This window comes from Bufo bufo, chromosome 4 (genome assembly GCF_905171765.1).
Source record: "Bufo bufo chromosome 4, aBufBuf1.1, whole genome shotgun sequence".
NCBI classification, from domain to species: domain Eukaryota; kingdom Metazoa; phylum Chordata; class Amphibia; order Anura; family Bufonidae; genus Bufo; species Bufo bufo.
Window position 1 is genome coordinate 447,180,036 of NC_053392.1, and position 21,205 is coordinate 447,201,240.

Consider the following 21,205-nt stretch of genomic DNA (forward strand, 5'->3'; position numbering starts at 1 on the left):
TATTTTTCTGGAGAAGAGTAATTGATCCAGGGAGTTATTATGATTGCCTGATTGGAGTCAGGGAAAAAAAATTCCCCTTAAATTGGCTTCCACCTTCCTCTGGATCAACTTGAAGGATAACAGGCTGAAATGGATGGACTGATGTCTTTTTTCAGCCTTACAAACTATGTTACTATGTATGTTAGATCCCCCAATTCCCAGGTTCCTCTTCTGTCATCCAAGATGGCAGCACCACTTTTCAGTCCACATGATGAGTACTTGGTTTTAAAAACCCAAGACATTTCTTGGTGCCCTTGGAGTGACCAGCACTGCTCACATAATCACTACTAGCAAATCCAAAAGCAGAGCTGAACAAACAGAACGTGTCCTGGACACAGGGTTAGACTGGGGTTGCCGCAACCAGAGGAAATTATCATCATGATGGCCCAAACCCATGTCATAAATTAAGTCTAATAGATTTTTATTTTAAGAAATATACCCTAGTAGCAAGTGAGTGGCTCCAAAGGCAACTCCAAATATTTTTTTCTCCTGGACCTTTGGGCCTCAATATGATATCAGAGTTTGATCCTCTGGTGCTCTAATGGGCCAGTCCATTGCTGCCTCAACTGCTGATGCACAGTGTGGTAGTAAGAAAAGCAGTGTAACCATCTTGGATGACAGAAAAGGAGCCTTGGAATTCATCAATCTGCAGCTGAAAAGATTAAAAGGAGCCATCATGTAAGTGTTTTGTTCATTTCCCTGTAAATTCCCCAGGATTTTTTTCTTAAATCAAAAGGATCATACTAAAATAAATTTATTTTGTGTTAGTAACTTATGTGGAAGTGATGTGATCTGAATACGAGGCAGTATTGAAACAATTATCACCATGTAACTGTGAGGGATGAGAATCCATTTTGTATGAGTATTTCTTCTATCTTGTGCAAATGAGTCAGCTGGCAGGATGTAGGGAGTCTCTGTGTATATCAATAAAATGTTCCTAGCTGCAAGGCAAAGGTAACCACTCCCTCGCTCCCTTATCAACGTTCCCTGAAGCTTTACGGATGCTCTGCTAGGGAATGCTAACTTTCAGATAAGATGCTGCAGAAACTTTTTAATTATTAGAATTTTGTTAGTATAGTGCGGAAGTATTGCCTTTTATGAATAACAAATCAAATCATTAGTTTCAATTTTCACCCCCTTGGTGGTGGAAAATTGCAGAACATTAAAGAAAGGGAAATCTCAGAAACAGAGTACACTAGGTGAATAGTTCTGATGAAACTGTGGGGCAATAGATGTCTGAATTTTGTTACTTTCTATAGTTGTTGTGATACAGTTGAAGAGCAATGGGGAATAATTTCAGTATACCTGAAGGTTATAGGACAGCCAAAACATTGGTGAAGGAAAGGGGAGGTAAAGAGGGTTTGAAGAATGTGGATAGCGTGTTGGAGAAGTCTGGGAAAGATTCATTAGAACTCATTGTGGTTAAATAAAGGATAGTGGATGTGAAGAAGTGGTTGATACATGGATAAAAGTAGCTTGTGAGGTTGAAACTGAGGGATGGAGAGGTTGTGCAAGGTAGATTGTTGTATACTCAGAAACAGAAAGGCAGTACCATTCCTGGTTGACATGGGTGCATCCAAAACTCAAGTAGACCAGAGTTTCTTGCCACCACATAAGTTATGTACCGGCATTAGGATTTACAGGAGAAACTGTTTTTGTCCATGAATCTGAGTCAGTTAAACTAAAGATAAAAGACAGTACGGTTGTTACCCAATTGTTAGTTAAAGAAAACCTGCCAGAACCTCTTTTAGGGACTGATGTTTTGCAAGCACTGGGAGCCCACATACACTTTGATCCCGATGGCACTACCCATGTAGATTTTGGGGCCCCAGAGGAAGTATTATGTCCCTTAATAGCAACACTGGCCCTGCCTGAGACAGAGACAATGCTTCTTGTGAAAAGCAAACCCGAACTGGTATGTGTTTTTTATAGGGCAGGGCAGCTGCAACCAACACCTCCAATCTCATCTCATTGATTGGACTCCAGTTGGCTGACACCTCACTCCAATTAGCTATTGGAGATGTCATTAGTCTAAGGGTTCACATACTTTTTCCACCTGCACTGTGAATGTTTACATGGTGTGTTCAATAAAAACATGGTAACATTTAATTCTTTGTGTGTTATTAGTTTAAGCAGACTGTGATTGTCTATTGTTGTGACTTAGATGAAGATCAGATCACATTTTATGACCAATTTGTGCAGAAATCCATATCATTTCAAAGGGTTCACATACTTTTTCTTGCAACTGTATATCTCTTTTAATTTTCCTGCATCAGAACAGGTGTAAAGCCTCAAAACAGAAGCTGCAGCTTTGTAAAAACAAGGTTGTATTTTTAGGACACTGTCTCTCCTACGGAGCTCACCATCTAACCCCAGAAAGAAAGAAGGCTGTTGAAAGGATACAAGTGTCCAAAGGAGCACAAAGCCTAAGGGTGTTTTTGGGGCTGGTGTTATACTGTCACCCCTGGATTAGACATGCCTCCATGCTAATGCAGCCATTATATGATTGTCTGTCTTCTGAACCATTTCACCTTACAGAAGAGGCAATGAATAATTTTTATACATTAAAGGTGTGCATAACCTCGGCCCCAGCCCTGGGTATTCCAAAATATGAAGAGGAATTCCAGTTGTTCTGCTCAGAAATGCAGGGTCACAGCATGACTGTACTGACTCAGAAACATGGTGACCGCCAGTGGCATACTTTTCAGGTGCCCCCTCCTGTGTCAGGGCAGTTGCGGCAGTGCAGGCAATGATAGAAAAAGCCGCTGAAATTGTGTTAGACTACCCAGTGATTGTACAAACACCTCATGACATACAGTGCATATTAACACAGGTTCAACCTAAGCACATTTCTATGGCTAGGAAACTTAGCAGGTATGAGGAGTGCACACTGGAGGCTAATATTTCTTTAAAAAGATGTACTACTCTGAATCCTGCTACTTTTTTTACCAATCACAGATTCATAAATGGGGGAAGGGGGCATACAAGGTATAGGCAGCCTCCTAAATGACATGATGGAACATGATCCCCATGACTATTACAATTAATGCAACAAGAAATGTCCGGATTTAATCATGTACATGAAAGCCCCCTTGATAACCCTGATTTTGAGTATTTTGTAGATAGAAGCAGGTTCATTGGAGAGGACGGGCAGTTCCACACTGGATATGCAGTGGTCACACAGCATGAGATAGGGATGGCTGAACCACTCCCACCTCACATGTCAGCAAAGAGGTGGAGCTGAAGGCACTCACTGAGGTGTGTAAATTGGCAAAGGGGAAGAAGGTGAACATCTACACGGACTCAAGGTGTGATTTTGGTATTGCACATGACTATGGACTCATATGGCACGCTAGAGACTTTCTAACATTAGCAGGCCAGCCAATTAAAAATAAAGACTCTGTACTTGAACTTATGAACTCTCTGTTAAGGTCAGAAGAGGTTGCTATCATTAAGGTAAAGGCTCATACAAGATGTACCACAGTGGAAGCAAAAGGCAATGATCGAGCAGACAAGGCAGCCAAACGAGCTGCACTCCAGCCACTAAATGCTGATGCCACCCCGGTGAGAGCCTTAAGACCTGAGGACATTTCAGTAAGTGCATTTCAAAGAATGCTCGAACAAGCTCCTCCTGAGGAAAAAGAACTTTGGGCAAAACAAGTGGCCAAACCTGATGAACATGGAATTTGGAGAAACAAGGACAAAACATGTTTATCACACCCTCTATACCCAGCTATGGCTCAGGAGGTCCACTCACTAGAGATGGCCTTGCGGTTCACCCGGCGGTCGTTTCGTGGCGAACTTTGCGCATTCGCGATTTGCCAAACATGTGAACATATGGCGATATTCGCGCCCGCCATATTCTTTTACATTGTGAAGAACTTTGAACCATGACACATCCATCAGGTGGTACAGGACAGCCAATGTAGACGTTTCAGCACATGGACTTACCCCCTACCTTATAAATAAACCTGATCTGGAGGCCATTTTACATTCCGTCTTTTGCCAGTGTAGTGAGAGGTTGCTGTGTGGAGCAGGGACAGACTTTTAGGGACACAAATAGCTAGCTAATAGGGCCACAAAAGTCCTTTTAAGGACTGGTATAGGTGTGCTATTGATAGGTGTGACATACTGAGGGGTGTAATATACTTATAATATACTTTCTAACATAGAAAGTATATTATAGTGCAATTGTATTGTGAAGCAGTTGTGTGCGGTTCTGCTGCGATACTGCAGACACACAGTGCCAAACGCCATTGGAACAAATAATTTCTACTAGTGTGATTTACCAGTTGCCCCCCCAAAAAACTGATTGAAGCAGGGATTTTATATACCAATAATAAACGTTTCATATAGTGCATTTAGGTAGCGCAGAATTTCTCTGCGGTTTTGCTGCATTACCGCATCTACACAGAGTGACAAACACTATTTGAAGAAATAATTTCTACTGGTGTGATTAACCACCATTTGACCCCCAAAAAACTGATTGAAGCAGGGATGTTATATACCAATAATATACTTTCTATATAGTGCATTTAACACTATTTAAAGAAATAATTTCTACTGGTGTGATTTACCAGTTGCCCCCCAAAAAAACTGATTGAGGCAGGGGTGTGATATACCTTCTTCCAGGAATACTGTTCTTCTATAGGGACTTTTGTCACAGGGTCATTTTGAAACTGACAGGCAGAGGAAGAGGCAGACCATTCCACAGGGGTGGTAGGGGTCAGGCAGGTGCACCAGGCCAGAGCCTAAGTGGGAAGTTGCAGAAGGTGTGTGCGATTACGTCAAAGGGCGCACCAGACTTGGTTGAGTGGCTCACTCAGCCTTTCGCTTCTGCACCCTCCTCATCCTCTCTATCTGCACCCTCTTCACTCTCTGCTGTGTGCACCCCCAAAGACACCACCACCACCATATCCGCTCGAGTCAGAGGAATCATTTTCCCATCCATTACAAGACCTTACCGATGCGCAGCCATTATTGGCATCGGATCAGGAAGAGGAGGTATCAACGGTCGCCACCCAGCAGTCTGACGACAGTACCCATATCAGCCCAAGGAGGGTGGCCCCCGCTGTTGCTGCCTACTCTGAGATCTCTAATGTCAGTGGTGGTGAAAGTGACGAATCCAATGATGACGTGTCGATGTACGTCACGTGGGTGCCCACAAGAGAGGAAGAGGAGGGGAGTTCAGAGGGAGAGACCGAGCAGCAGATAGGGAGGAGAAGGAGGAGAAGCAGGCAGAATTTACAGTGCACAGGAGGCCACGTTCAGCGGCAAGTGAATGTATCTCTGGCACACAGTGTTGGTACTAAGATACATCTGAACACAGACATGTGGTCTAGCAAACACGGGCAGGGAAGGTACATAACTTTTACTGCCCACTGGGTGAACCTTCTGACGGCCATCAAGCATGCAACCCGTGGCACCCATGTAGATTGGGTGTTACCGCAACAGATTGCATGCAGGCCTGCCTCTTCTTCTCCTCCTCCTACTCCATCCTCCCTCTCCTCCTTGGCTGACTCCTCCTTTTCCACTGCTACTGTCTCTACCGCTGCACCCCCCAAGATCCCCAAAACCTATTTGACGTGCCAGGTGAGACGTTGCCATGCTGTGCTGCGTCTGTTGTGCCTGGAAGCCAAGAGCCACACCAGTTCTGCACTCCTTTCAGCTTTGTGGTCACAGGCAGATCAGTGGCTAACCCCGTCAATTTGACAGTTGGTAAAGTTGTGTGCGACAACGGTGCCAATCTGCTGAGCGTGCTGAAACAGGGCAAAATGACACACATGCCGTGCATGGCACACGTCCTGAACTTAGTCGTGCAGCGATTCGTTGCCAAATACCCCGGGGTCCAGAACGTCTTGCATCAGACCAGGAAAATCTCTGCCCATTTTAGAAGATCTTACACGGCCATGGCTCGCCTTGCTGACATTCAGCGGCGACACCACCTGCCCATCAGACGTCTGATTTATGACAGCCCGACGGGATAGAACTCCACCTTGTATATGCTTGATAGGCTGCTCCAGCAGAAATGTGCAGTTAATGACTACCTGCACGAACTCTGCGGCAGTACAGGTTCTCGGGAGCTTGTTTTTTTTCACCGCGCCAGTGGCTGCTCATGCGCGACGCATGCATACTTCTGCGGCCATTTGATGAGATCACCAAACTGGTCAGTTACAGCCAGGGCGCCATCAGTGACATTGTACCTTAGGCCTTCTTTCTGGAGCGTGCATTGCATTGTTTCATTGAGACAAGTCAACAACAGGAGTCTGAAGAGGAGTCAGAGGAGGATGGTGCTGGGGTGGAGGAGGAGCAAGAAGAGCATGCTTTAAACGTTTCTGGGATCCCTGGTGTTGTTCGTGGATGGGGGGAGGAGAATGAGGACGACATTATCCTGGATGATGAGCAGGAGCCAGGCCACACCACCGCTTCCAGTTTAGTGCAAATGGGGGTCTTCATGCTCAAGTATCTGAAGAGGGACCCCCGTATAAAAAGCATAAAGGGCAAGGACCAGTACTGGGTGGTGACGTACTTAGACCCCCGGTACAAACACAAAATGGCGGAAATGTTACCACCATCACATAGGGTTGTCAGAATGCAGCACTTCCAGGCTTTGCTTTGAGAAATGCTGCATTCTGCTTTTGCGGGTGCTGGCAGAGGAATTTCCACTCACAGAGAAACAGGTGCGGGTACCAATCCAACAGCGCATGGAAGAAGAGGGTGGTTTGAAGATGTGTTGGTCACTTCGGATATGAGATCATTCTTGCAGCCTACTGTGTGTGCAGGCTTGACCTGTGGCCAGAGCTGGCACAATTTGCCATGGAACTGTTGGCTTGCCCCTAATCCAGTGTCCTGTCCGAAAGGACGTTCAGCGCAGCAGGGGGGATAGTGACCGATAAGCGCACTCGCCTAGCTCACGACAGTGTGGACTACCTCACATTTCTAAAAATGAATGAGGCATGGATCTCGGAGGAATTCAACACATGTGACGAGTCGACCATGTTTGATTGAATTTCCTCATGACAGCCCACAAATATCTGCCACCACCCAGAACAAATCATGATCCCTGTCTTAGGTAAATACAGCGGCATAAAAGGTCTTTTAAGTCTGTTGAATGCCTAATTTTTGGAGCCTGTACTTGCCGACAGTTACATATTTATCCTGTGACTGCCTAATGTACCTCCAGCCACAGAATCCGAAATTCTTTGCTGTCAGGTGAATGCCTATTGCCTAAATTTGGGGCCTGTACTGGCCTACAGTTGCATATTTACCCTGTGACCATCTAATGTACCTTCAGCCACAGAATCCCAAATTCTTTGCTGTCAGGTGAATCCCAATTGGCTAATTTTTGGGGCCTATACTGGCCTACAGTTACATATTTAACCTGTGACCGCCTAATGTACCTCCAGCCACAGAATCCAAAGTTCTTTGCTGTCAGGTGAATGCCTATTGGCAAGTTTTTGGGGCCTGTACTGGCCGACAGTAAAATTTTTATCCTGTGACCACCTAATGTACCTCCAGACACAGAATCCAAAGTTCTTTGCTGTCAGGTGAATGCCTATTGGCTAATTTTTGGGGCCTGTACTGGTCGACAGTTAAATTTTTATCCTGTGACTGCCTAATGTCCCTCCAGCCACAGAATCCTACAAAGTTGTGTGCTGTCAGGTGAATGCATATTGGCTAATTTTTGGGGCCTGTACTGGAGTGGCAAGTTCTCACAACAATACTTAGTGCCCCAATCACTAATATATCTCATGAGACCTTATAAAATGTGAAGTTGTGTGTACCGCAAAAAAATTAATCGCATCATTAGGGATTTTCGCAATGGCGCTTTTTTTTTTTTTTTTTATTGACAATTTTTATTGATTTTATATTTGTCATAGCATGGTACAGGCTTGAAGACAAAATACAACAATGTTACAAGTGACATAAAAGAAGGCAATATATATATTCGAAAAAATCATCACAAGTTTTTTGTAACGGGCGGGCGATATGGCCCAACATTGACAGGCAATAGTTACTGATAGGCTTGAGTAGATTTCTGTTCAAACAGAATGACACGGATCCAAGGGCCCATTTCCCGTGATGAGGTAGATTGGAAATAGGGGTAAGAATAGGTGTAGAGGGGGGGTATGCGAGGCTACCACCTTCTGCTCAAGGGAGTACGGGCAAGCGACCATTAACAAATATGAGCATATGTATATAGTTAGCTATGTAAATCCTCTATATTCTTTCCATAGGGACCAAATTTTTAAAAACGTGGGCCTAGAGTGTGATTCCCAATGAGAGATTTCCTCCAACCTGTATATCTGGTCTACTTTATTGATCCAATGATCAATACTGGGGATGTCTGAAGAGAGCCAATGCATGGGCAAGAGTAATCTGGCTGCTGCTAGTAGGAGTAAGAATAGAGAAGTTTTATGTGGTCCCACTTTCTCCATCCCCAAGGAGACGAGAGCTATTTCAGGCATACAAGGGAGAGACGTCTGACAAATCTTATTACAAAGTTGGAGAATATTGTGCCACCAGGGCTCAATTAGGTCACAGGACCACCAGATGTGCATAAATGTGCCTTTCGATGTATGACATCTCCAACAAACATCTGACGCTGTTGAACTGTACTTACAAGTTTTATCTGGGGTCTTGTACCACCTCATGAGAATTTTGTAGCTATTCTCCTGTATGCATATACACCTGGACAGTTTGTGGGGGGAGGATAAAAGTTTAGTAATCTCTTGAGGTGATAGGTTGCGCTGTAAATCTCTTTCCCAAATGCCTACAATCGCGGGTTTTGGAGGAGAGGGAGGTGATTTCAAATGTTTGTATATTTTAGATATGGTTTTAGGAGGATACCTCTTACTGCCCAGCATTGTCTCAAACCAGTTGAATTCTCTCACCTGGGAGGCTTGTTTCGCACAGAGGAGGGCCTCTGTTTTGAGGAAAAGCTGTAATATTGGATTGCGAATCTGCGTGTCCAGTTTTGTGCTTATTTCAGAATCCGAAACAACACAACCATCTTTATCTATTAGTTGTGAAGCGGCAATTGCTGAATTTCTTATGGCTGCAGGGCAGCTATCCTTTAATTCTTTGGGTGCCAGATCAATGATGTCTCTAATAAGTAGAAGAGGAGAAGGGAGCAAGGGACTCTCAGGATTGGAAGTGAACTTCCTCCAGACCTTTAGGGTGTTACGTGTGATAGGGTTGGAAATCAGGCTAGGTTGAGGTAGTGGCTTATTGGCCAATATAAGTGCCCTAATAGAGGATGGAAGAAGGGCATTTTCCAACTCTGGCCAGGATTTGTGACCAGGTTCCCTAATTAAGTCTATAATTCTGAATAGTTGGATAGCGTTCATATAAGTCTCCGGGTCGGGGAGACCAATACCACCCGAAGCTCTGGGTTTGGTCAAAGTGTCAAAGGAGATGCGAGGACTTTTACCTTGCCATATAAATTTGCGTATGTATTTATTAAGAGATGTAAAATATGATTTGGGTATTTCTATGGGTAGGACTTGCATCAGGTACGTGAGTTTGGGCATGATCAGAGACATGAAGATGTTTTTTCTACCAAACCAGGAGAGGTATTGAGAGTCTAGGGAATTCATTTGTGTCTGCATAGCCATTAAAAGGGGCATGTAGTTTAATCGAAATAAATCAGGTAAATGTGGAGAGAGTTTGACCCCCAAGTAGGTTAATTGTTGGGTTTGCCAATTGAATGGGGAGTTTACTTTGAGAGAAGAGACACTAGCGGGCGAGAGGCCTATATGAAGGACCTGGGACTTTGAAGGGTTAATTTTAAAGTTTGATAAGGAGCCAAAAAGGTTAAGTGTCGACAGGATCTTGGGCATGGATTTGTGCGGATTAGTAGTGGTGATCAGTAAGTCATCAGCGAATGCTGCTAATTTATATTCTCGAGAACCTATTTTCAGACCACTAATATCACTGTTTTGTCTAAGGGCTTGTAGAAGGGATTCCATCACAAGTACGAATAAAAGGGGTGAAAGGGGGCACCCTTGCCTCGTCCCGTTTCTTATGGAAAAACTGGATGATAGTATTCCATTGACCGACACGGACGCCGAGGAGCACGTATACATTGCAAATACTGCATTGATATATGACTCTGGGAGCTGAAATTTCGACAAAGTTAGTCTAATATATAGCCAGTCTACTCTATCAAATGCTTTCTCGGTGTCCGTGCCAATCAGGACCAAGGGAACATGTTTATGGGAAGCATAAAACAAGGAGTCTAATATTTTTGTGGTATTATCCTTCCCCTCTCTCCCCTTTACGAAACCCACTTGGTCTGGATGGATCAGTTTGGGTAAAAAGCTTTGTAGCCTAGTGGCTAGCATCTTAGCTATAAGTTTAAGGTCTACATTGAGGAGAGAGATTGGACGATAATTGGAACATAATGTATGGTCTTTGCCTTCCTTGGGTATTATTGTTATAGTGGCTCTAGTCATATCATGTGAAAGTGGTAAATTGGACATGGCGAAATTGCAGACAGGGAGCAGATGTGGTAGGAGTATGTTTTTGAAAGCAAAAAAGTATGATATAGGGAGACCATCCGGGCCGTGGCATTTACCTCTGGGGGTAGATTTAATGGCGGCTTCTAGTTCCGGGGTAGTGAAAGGCCTGGCCAGGGAGTCCCGCTGTTTTAAGGTTAAGGTTGGGAGGTCAAGTGTGTCAAGAAAAGAGTTAATGTTGGTTTCTCTAGAAGTGGAGGGATCGGGTGGATCTGGGATTTTTAGGTTGTATAGGGAGTTATAGAATATCCTGAATTGATCTGCTATGTCCTCCGCTTTGAACAAAAGGTTACCCTGTTGAGACCTGAGGGATTGAACATAGCGGAACTTCTCCTATGTTTAATGCGGTTCATGACGAATCTGGAGGCTTTATTGCCGTGGGCAAAAATTTTCTGTTGTATTGACAGAAAAAGTTTGGCTGAGCGCTCGTTTAAAAGGTTTTTTAGTTGAGCTCTAAGGGAAGAAAGTTCTGCTAGCTGTAAATCTGACATGGATTGTTTGTGGGCCTTTTCTGTTAAGTGGATTTTTGATAGCAAGTCATTAAGTTTTTTCTCTGATTCCCTTTTCAGGAAGGAGCAAAGACCAATCAGTCTGCCTCTAACATACGCCTTATGAGCGTCCCAGAGGGTTTGAGGAGAAATCTCAGGCGTAGCGTTTATAAGAAAGTATTCCTCAAGGTAAGAGGAGATAAGAGCAGTATGTTTTGCATTGTTTAAAAGGGACTCATTGAACCTCCAGTTAGTTTGTCTATTGGTTTTCTGGTCTGAGCGGATTTCACAAAAGATTGGGGCATGATCGGATAGAGTAATGTTTCCAATTTTTGGGAATGAACAGAATTGTAATTTTTCTTTTGGGATTAAAATGTAGTCAATTCTACTATAAGATTTGTTAGCAGGGGAATAAAAGGAATAATCAATCGCATCAGGATTATGGCATCTCCAGACATCTAAGACTCCCAGGTTATGACGTTTCATGTGTATCAGACTAAGAGTTTTTGCTGATATTGGGGACTTTTTAGAGGAGGTGTCTAATGAAGGATTTAAAGCCACATTAAAGTCACCTGCCATGATCATAAACCCTTCTCTGTGTTTTTCTATAAGACAAATTACTGGGGTGAGCCAGTTGTTTTGGTCTACATTTGGGGCGTATAAGTTAGCAAAGGTAAAGATGGATTGCCCTATTTGGCCTATGAGGATTAGGTATCGGCCTTCCGGGTCTTGAACATGCGATTTATACTGAAAGGGGAACCCCCTACCAAAGCCAATGCTGACTCCCCTCGAGGCCGCACCCCCAGCACCACAGTGATACCAGCTCGGATATTTGGAGTGGGAAAGGTTAGGGAGGTTAGGGTAGCTCCCATGTTTGAAATGTGTCTCCTGCAAAAAGATCACAGAACACCTCTCCTTGTGTAAGAGAGAGAAAATCTGGGATCTCTTGGAGGGGGACCTCATCCCCTTGACATTGAAAGAGACTAGTTTAAAATCCACCATGTCTCAACAAGGAGAGGGGGAGGGGTTCTGGATGTAATAGCAAAGAAAATCTGACCAACCAGGAGCAAAGCGGAGGAGGGAGTGCGGCCACGAGAGAAGCCCACCAGCATCCAGACAGAAGGAGGAATCTCAGATTTTGGGCCCTGAATCCATGAAGACATCCTTATGTTCATTTGAATGAGTATTTGGCAACTTTCATAGTACCTGTCAAAACAATAACAATTAGAAACACAAAATAAAACAATAAGTGGAGGTAAGGGATGAATAAACATCATCCAAACCAGATAGAACATATCAATTGTGCCTTTTTTCCTAGGCATCATGAGGGGGGGGGGGGGGGGGGAAGGGTAAAGTACCCATAAGCACTACCCTCTGTAGTACCAATTAGACTGGAACATTTTGATACTGGTGATATTAACGTAATATCAGTGTTACAATCATGGGATCTACCAGGTTTAACATCCAACCCTTATGATTTTTTTATTGAGAAAGAATCGTGTGAGAAACATGGAGCATGTGGAAGAAAAACAGACTCAGGAGTTAGAGTTGAGGACAAAGTGGAGTATTATAAGATACTGGCGGATAGCTTTGAGTGTCTTGCACTGCTACCATAGCAAGGGAGCGTACAAATATATATTGGAAGTAACCTGATCTTAATATTTAGCTATATGACTGAGCTAACCTTATGACAGATGGGAAATTCATGAGAAAGATTCCTACTGATTCATCGTCATATACTGGGCAGAGAGCAATGTACGCTCAGCTCTCCGACCAGCACACAAGGAGTCATCAAATGGAAAACAATGTAGCTTTAGCTAAAAATCTGTACGTCTCCCATACTACTGAACAGGGTCCACCTAAATTTAAGAAGAACAAAACACTTTACTTAGAGGAGAAGATAAAGTGAATTATTATAAGATAGTGGCGGGCAGTTTTGAGTGCCTTGCACTGCAACCATTATAAGGGATTGCACATATATACTGAAAGTAGGCTGATCTTGGTATTTAGCCATGTGACTGAACTAATCTTATAACAGATGGGAAATTCATGAAAAAGATCCCTACTGTTTCATCGTCATATGCTGGGCAGAGAGCAATGGATGTTCGGCCCTCCGCCCAGTATACAAGGAGTCATCACATGGAAAAACAATCTAACATTAGCTTGAAATCTGTACATATCCCATATTGCTGTATAGAGTCCACCTAGATTTAAGGAGAACAAAACATTTTACTTCTCCACCATGGTCAGGCGTTTGGGAGTGGAGAAGGAGTTTCCCCTTTTACTTCTTTGGGGTTTTGGAGTACCCAAAGGTTCCCAGGGGGTCACCTGGGGGAGTTTAGGTAGGGAGCTCAGATTTTGGGCAACGTCCCAGTTCTCAATAGGCAATGGAGCAATTTGAAGAAGGTCGTAGGCTTTATCCAGGTCAGCAAAGGAAGAGATGTGTATGCGTCGACCATCATGCAGGAACGATATTCCAAACGGGAAAGTCCATCTGTATATAATTCTGTGCTGTCGCAGCCATTCTGTAAGGGGTCTCAGGGCTTTGCGTTTTTTAAGAGTTGACTGTGCCAGGTCTTGTAATATGGTAATAGTATTTTCTTCCCACTCAACGGAGCTAGAGTTCCTAGCATTAGCCAGTATGGCCTCCTTTACAGGGAAGTGTAAAAATTTACATATGACGTCCCTGGGGGGCTCATTCGCTTGCGGTTTTGGCCTGAGAGCTCTATGGGCTCTTTCAAGCAGGACTTCATGTGCCGATTCTGGCCCCAGAATTTTCAGGCATATCTGAATTATTGTTTCAGGAATGTCTATGGTCGAGATAGATTCCGGAATGCCTCTAAAGCGTAAGTTGTTCTCTTGATCCTCCATGGCTGTATATAGGGAATTAATATGGCATTGAGCTAGGGACAAGCATGATGAGACTTCCGACTGGTGTTGTAGGATTGCGGCCTGCGATTCCTCCAAAGCCTCCACTCTTCTGCCTATGTGTCTGACATCTTCTTTTATTAAGGAGATATCCATACTGAGGGGACCCAGTGCTTCTGCTAAGGCCTCCTTTAGGAAGGTTCTAGATATGGGCAAGCAGTCTGCATCGCTGGGGTCCTCTCCTACCTTGTCCTCGCCGGACGCTGCTGGTAGCTTGTGTGCTGAGCGTGGTGTGCCGGGCGCCATCTTAGATTCGCGGCTCACTGTCGCAGCGGCTGTCTTCTTAACATATCTCTCCATCTCTCCGGCCTGGTTCTGGGAGCGATTGGTACTCGGTTGGTCTGTGGGCTTTTGGCCCCCGATTTTAACCATTTTGGGATCCAGTGGGCTAAAGATACGGTGCTGTGAGGGTTATGCAAGCATGAGAGCCGTCCTTCACACGTCCATTCACTTTAAGTGCAGGCTCCGCCCCGTCACTTGATTTTTTTTCTAAATTAAACCTTTAATACAGTCTAGTTTGAACAGTGCGTCTATTCCTGTGCCGGTGGAATGGTTTGTTATTAAGTGCAGCTGTTCTAATACATTAGTTCTCATTTGAATTTCGCGCCTATTTCCAGGCCGGCGGATGAATCTCTTTATTAGAGCGGCTGCCGGCTCTTGTCTGCCCAGTATTAATGACGATTGATGTAATAGTCCCACAGAGGCCTCACAGACAGCCTTTTATCTAACTGCTGCTTATCTGGGAGACGGCCCAGGGCACTTACCGCTCCAGTGGTACCTTGGGCAAGGTGACAGAAGAGGCAACTTGATGTGCGTTGTCTTCCAGACCCGCTGCGATTCACGGCCGGATCTACTTTCGCCGAACTTAGTGCAGCTGAATCAGCAGTCAGCGATGCTGTTAATTCGCTGGTTTTCAGGCTTGTAATCTTCACACCCTTGTATGGACCAGGTGCATGGTGTGGATCTCTGTTAGGATCGGCGGCTGGTGACACATAAGCCGCGGGGCACGGCTCTTACTGCCCGGATGGGCGCTCTAATACAGTCCGGTGCTGTAGGCTGTAACTTCTCTCCTTCTCGTTTTCCAAAAATAAAGATGTCCTGGTGATCCAGGCAGTGTCCTGCGTCGAGATATGTGTTTTTCAGACTTAATAAATCTGTTTTAGTCGAGTTATGGCTGTCTTTATTCTCACTCTCCACAGAGCTCACACAAGCTGCGTCCGGTCAGCTCTGCAGCTAGCTCCGCCCCCCGCAATGGCGCTTTTTTTAAACACTTGATCTGCATATACAGCGATTGTTATAACATGCATGTGAAATGTAATCAAATACACTGCTATTAATGTCAAATTACTTACAGTGATCAGAAATTCTTCCTCAACGTCACAAAAATTGTTGCCAACCATCTTTTCGGATCGCATACAACTTCGGTCTGGTGGAAACCAGTTGCTGTAGTAGGCCACGCCAATTTTGCGCATGAGCATAGGCGAAAATTACATTGTCGGTATTTTGCATTGAATAAAATAATGAATGGAGATCGCAGAATTCTAATAATACATCTGGTATGTCACTGTCCATGTTGTGGGACTATTTGTGCACTTCTAGTAAGTATTTGGTGGCTGCAAATATGACCTGAAGGTATTCCAGGTTTGCCTGCCTTTAAAGTGAATGGGGCCAGCCGCGAACTTGCGGTTTGCAAAACGGCCCGGCCGATGTTCGTCCATCACTACCACTCGCCTATCAAAAGGTACCATGGCAAGTGTGGTTAATGCAGGGCGGATTGCTCCAGGATTTTCTACAGTAGCCGCTCGGTTTGTACAAGAATGTATGGTCTGTGCATTGACCAATCCCGGTCAAGTAGTGAAGACTCCAAGCAAGCATACCCCCAGACCACTTTACCCGTTCCAGAGACTGCAGATAGACTATATACAACTGCTTAAGGTAGTAGTATATGAATTTGTGCGTTAATCTCTTTTCAGGGTGGCTGGAAGCCTTCCCAGAAGCAAAGGCAAATGCAATGAACACAGCAAAGAAGCTGGTCAGTGAACTGGTGTGTAGGTATGGTGTCCTTGAAGTTATTGAATCAGACAGGATTATCCCCATTTGAGATTCTGTTTGGAAGCGCCCCAAAATTAGGATTGTATTTTCCACAACAGTTGCAAATGAACAATGATAGCCTAACAAGCTACGTGCGGGCCCTCACAAAGAGGCTTGAGCACACCCATAAACAAGTGTTTGCTTCCCTTCCAGATCAAGATTCAGTAGAATGAACACACAGTCTGCAACCAGGAGACTGGGTGGTGATAAAAAGACATGAGAGAAAAGGCCTGGATCCCAGATTTGATGGTCCTTTCCAAGTCCTGTTGACTACTCAAACAGCAGTAAATGTTGAAGGAAAGCCTAACTGGATATATGCTTCTCATTGCAAGAAAGTTCTGACGCCCAATGTGGAGGATCCTCCTGCTGATGGCCACCCTAAGCCTGGGAACAATGGCCCTGTCCCAACAACTCAAAGATAATTGGGACAATGCACTTATCTGACACCACCAAGTGCTGTTTAGAGGACTCAATGACACTGACAGTAAAATTAAAGACTGTTGAATCTGTACTCACAGTCCCGTGAGTTCAAGAACTATGCCTTATCTGGCAATCCCTTTGACTTTTAAAGAACGTATTCATATGTCTTGTTGGCAGTTTGTCTCACAAAGAAGACCATGGCCTGATGATCAAAATTATAATTCCACTGCAGTCCCTCTCTCCATAGCAAGGTGGGTGGAGGCTCCCTTATGGCAAGACAAACAATATAGCAAGTAGTGTTGATTATCATAGTAGTATATGCTGTGATTAAGGTTGTGCTTATGTGCGCCAATAGGTTCTGTACCAAAAGGAGAAACTACCAGGATTACTGAGAGGTCTTGGGAACTGCATTGATACCTGGGAGGGAATCTGGCCTCCGGCTGGCAGTTGGACCTGTCCCACCTGAAGTACCTCTCGGTTAAGATGTCAGTTCCAAGATATCTCAAAATGGGGGAATTGAGAGGGATGAGAATCAATTTTGTATTAGTATTTCTTCCATCTTGTGCATATGTGGAAAATTAATGAGCCAGCTGGCAAGATGTAGGGAGTCTCTGTGCATATAGATCAAATGTTCCTAGCTGCAAGGCCAAGGTAGCCACTCCCTTGCTCCCTTATCAGCGTTCCCTGTAGATTTAAGGATGCACTGCTAGAGAATGCTAACTTTGAGATAAGATGCTGCCAAAACTTTTTAATTATTAGAATTTTGTTAGTATAGTGTGGAAGTATTGCCTTCTATGAATAACGAATCAAATCTTTAGTCTCGATTTCCACCCCCTTGGTGGTGTGTCGGATTTTTCTATGATTATCTGTAGTGCTATAAAGATGTATGCTTGTGTGGAATAAAGAATAGAGAGAACCTGATTCAGCTGTGTGTCTGTGTCAGCTCTATGAGCCCTCATAAATCCACTTCAATTGGGACCCCAACAATCATAGAAGAACTGGGTTTTGCCACAACATAACCAATGCCTAATTAAGGCTTCTTTTCCCATCTGTGATTCCATCATAGGATCTCAATACCGGAGGATAACACTTTAGTTTTGTCCCCATTCATTGTCAACGGAGACAAAACTGAACTGAACGGAATGCACCAGAATGCATTCCGTTCCATTTGGTTGAATTCCCATGCTGGACACAAAAGGCAGCAAGCAGCATTTTTGAGTGCATCATGGGATGCAGAGCGAGATGGATCCGGCATGAAACCCAATGTAAGTCAATGTTGCTGGATCCATTTTCTTGAAGAAAATGGATCCGGCACCCATTGACACAGATCTGTCATGGCTATTTTAGAGATAAAACAACTGGATCCATTTAGAATGGATGCTGGTTGTATTATCCTAGTGGAAGCGTTTTTGCTGATCCATGATGGATCCAGCAAAAATGCAGATGTGAAAGTAGCCTAAGGCCTCTTTCACACGGGCGAGTTTTCCGAGCGGGTCCAATGCGTGAGGTGAACGCATTGCACCCACACTGAATCCAGACCCATTCACTTCAATGGGGCTGTTCACATGAACAGTGATTTTCACGCATCACTTGTGTGTTGCGTGAAAATTTCAGCAAGCTCTATGGTTGTAACATGGTTATAAGGGTAAATAATAGCATTCTTAATACAGAATGCTTAGTAAAATAGGTTTGGAGGGGTTAAAAAAATAAAATAAAATTTAACTCACCTCATCCACTTGTTCGCGCAGCCCGGCTTCTCTTCTGTCTTCTTCTTTGATGATCTGTGAGGAAAAGGACCTGTGGTGACATCACTGCGCTCATCACATAGTCCACCCGCATCTTTTCCTGCAATGCACCCCCAACGCCCGTGTGAACCCAGCCTAAGGCTTTGTTTAAATGCAGTTTTCTGTGTAATCATTTTTAAACTTTGACTAAGATTGGATCAGAAGGCTGGGTCCAGGCGTGAAGGGCATTGCTGCAGATTTGTGGTGCCGAAGCCTCCACTTCAGGACCCAGATAACTAGCCACTTCTTCTGGACCTGCCCTAAACACAGAAAAGAATAAAGATAGAGTGGTTTTGGTTAAAACATGCATTATAACTGTACTGTGTAAACAAGGCCCAGGGCCCTATTTTTTTTAATTCCATCCCTTGTTTTTAGAAACACTTTGGGAAATGAAAGCATTGTCATAGGCAACTTATCCACTTTGCCTTTTGCATCAGGTTTAATTTTCCTCTAAGGCCTCTTTCACACTTGCGTTGTCCGGATCCGGCGTGTACTCCACTTGCCGGAATTACACTCCGGATCCGGAAAAACGCAAGTGTACTGAAAGCATTTGAAGACGGAACCGTCTTCCAAATGCTTTCAGTGTTACTATGGCACCCAGGACGCTATTAAAGTCCTGGTTGCCATAGTAGTAGTGGGGAGCGGGGGAGCGGTATACTTACAGTCCGTGCGGCTCCCCGGGCGCTCCAGAATGACGTCAGAGCGCCCCATGCGCATGGATGACGTGATCCATGTGATCACATGATCCATGCGCTTGGGGCGCCCTGACGTCACTCTGGAGCGCCCGGGGAGCCGCACGGACGGTAAGTACACTGCTCCCCGCTCCCCACTACACTTTACCATGGCTGCCAGGACTTTAGCGTCCCGGCAGCCATGGTAACCACTCTGAAAAAGCTAAATGTCGGATGCGGCAATGCGCCGAAACGACGTTTAGCTTAAGGCCGGATCCGGATCAATGCCTTTCAATGGGCATTAATTCCGGATCCGGCCTTGCGGCAAGTGTTCCGGATTTTTGGCCGGAGCAAAAAGCGCAGCATGCTGCGGTATTTTCTCCGGCCAAAAAACGTTCCGTTCCGGAACTGAAGACATCCTGATGCATCCTGAACGGATTTCTCTCCATTCAGAATGCATTAGGATAATCCTGATCAGGATTCTTCCGGCATAGAGCCCCGACGACGGAACTCTATGCCGGAAGACAACAACGCAGGTGTGAAAGAGCCCAAAGTCTATTAAATAAAAGCAGATAAATAAATCTCAACACAAATGTTAAAAGATTAAAAATAAATAAATAATTACCAGTTTGGTTTAAAGTTCCCAATGGAATAAGTTATATAACAGCACATTGAGATGACAATAGTCCATTTGCATCCAATTTTCTTTATCATGATGGGAGGTAGAAAAATCGAAGACAATATTAGACATCCATAGACAACACTTAATGATGCAACACCCAGGCCTTTCTCAGGGTTCAGGCTGCTCTGTAATGATAAAAATGTTTATTCTATTCAAGATTAATTATCATTTAACCATCATTTATCCATTTATAAATTTGCACTTGTAGGGCTCATGCACACAAGCATATTTTGTTTCAGTGTCCATTCTTTTTTTTTTTTTTTGTGGCCCGTTTGCAGAATCATTCACTTCAACGGGGCAGCAAAAAAACGGAAATTACTTTGTGTGCATTCCGTTTCCGTATGTTCGTTCCGCAAAACAAACAGAACATGTCCTATCATTGTCCTCATTACGGACAAGGAGAGGACTGTTCTATTAGGGGCCACCTCTTCCGTTCCACATAATACGGAATGCACACGGACGTCATCCGTATTTTATGCGGATCAATGTTTTGTGGACCGCAAAATACATATGCTTTTGGCTACCAAATCATAAGCCAATTCTGATGCAAAATAGGGACCATGTCATACAGGCCTTACAGCTGCTACATAGACAGGATCATTCACTTCAACGGGGCAGCAAAAAAACGGAAATTACTTTGTGTGCATTCCGTTTCCGTATGTTCGTTCCGCAAAACAAACAGAACATGTCATATTATTGTCCTCATTACGGACAAGGAGAGGACTGTTCTATTAGGGGCCACCTCTTCCGTTCCACATAATACGGAACGCACACGGACGTCATCCGTATTTTATGCGGATCAATGTTTTGTGGACCGCAAAATACATACGCTCGTGTGCATGAGGCCTTATACTATTGTTTTAAACTTTTATTTTTAATTCCTTAGCAGCAACCATTGTAGATGTTAGATGGAAGTTGAACATGGCAACTGCTTAGAAACTGAGCGGGCGCCACAGCTGGTCGGTGACTATTGTATTATACAGCAGACATCTGCCAGTGTATGTAATTGGAGATAACTCTGACCATGAACATTTATCACTTCATATGTTATGGTTAATTGTAACTATGGCATCTAAGGGGTCATTCACTAGGCAGTTGCTATGACAGTAGGGAGCCTTGTAAAAGCTCCCAGGGCTGTCATAGCAAAGTTCCTCACTGAAAAAGGAGGGGGCTATGAGGGCTTGAAACACAACAGTATCACGGCTGCACAACCCAATATAATCACACCAACAGAAATAGTTACACAGCACAACCAAATATATCAATAAAATATATATCTTAGTTTACTTTAAAAAAAAAAGACATATAGTATATAATACTGTACATGATAAAAGGAGGTATGCACTCTCTATCCATGGAAGTGGTTAAAGGCAATGGCTGAATAATATATCATTGCTGTAAATACATAATACTGCTAGTAAGTTTAAAGGGAACTTGTCACCTGGATTTTAGGTATAGAGCTGAGCACGTGGGTTGCTAGATGGCCGCTAGCACATCCGCAATACCCAGTCCCCATAGCTCTGTGTGCTTTTATTGTGTAAAAAAATCGATTTGATACATATGCAAATGAACCTGAGATGAG

At 44.1% G+C, this 21,205-nt stretch overlaps 1 protein-coding gene across 1 annotated transcript in view; it reads right to left on the bottom strand.

Annotated features, from left to right (window-relative positions):
- Nucleotides 1-21,205, bottom strand: part of LOC120998648 (protein unc-93 homolog A-like) — a 360,896-nt gene that overhangs the window by 278,113 nt on the left and 61,578 nt on the right. Inside the window, exon 2 of the mRNA XM_040429403.1 lies at nucleotides 19,567-19,748. Within this exon, the coding sequence (XP_040285337.1) occupies nucleotides 19,567-19,748 (182 nt within the window). The remainder of the gene's footprint in view (nucleotides 1-19,566; nucleotides 19,749-21,205) is intronic.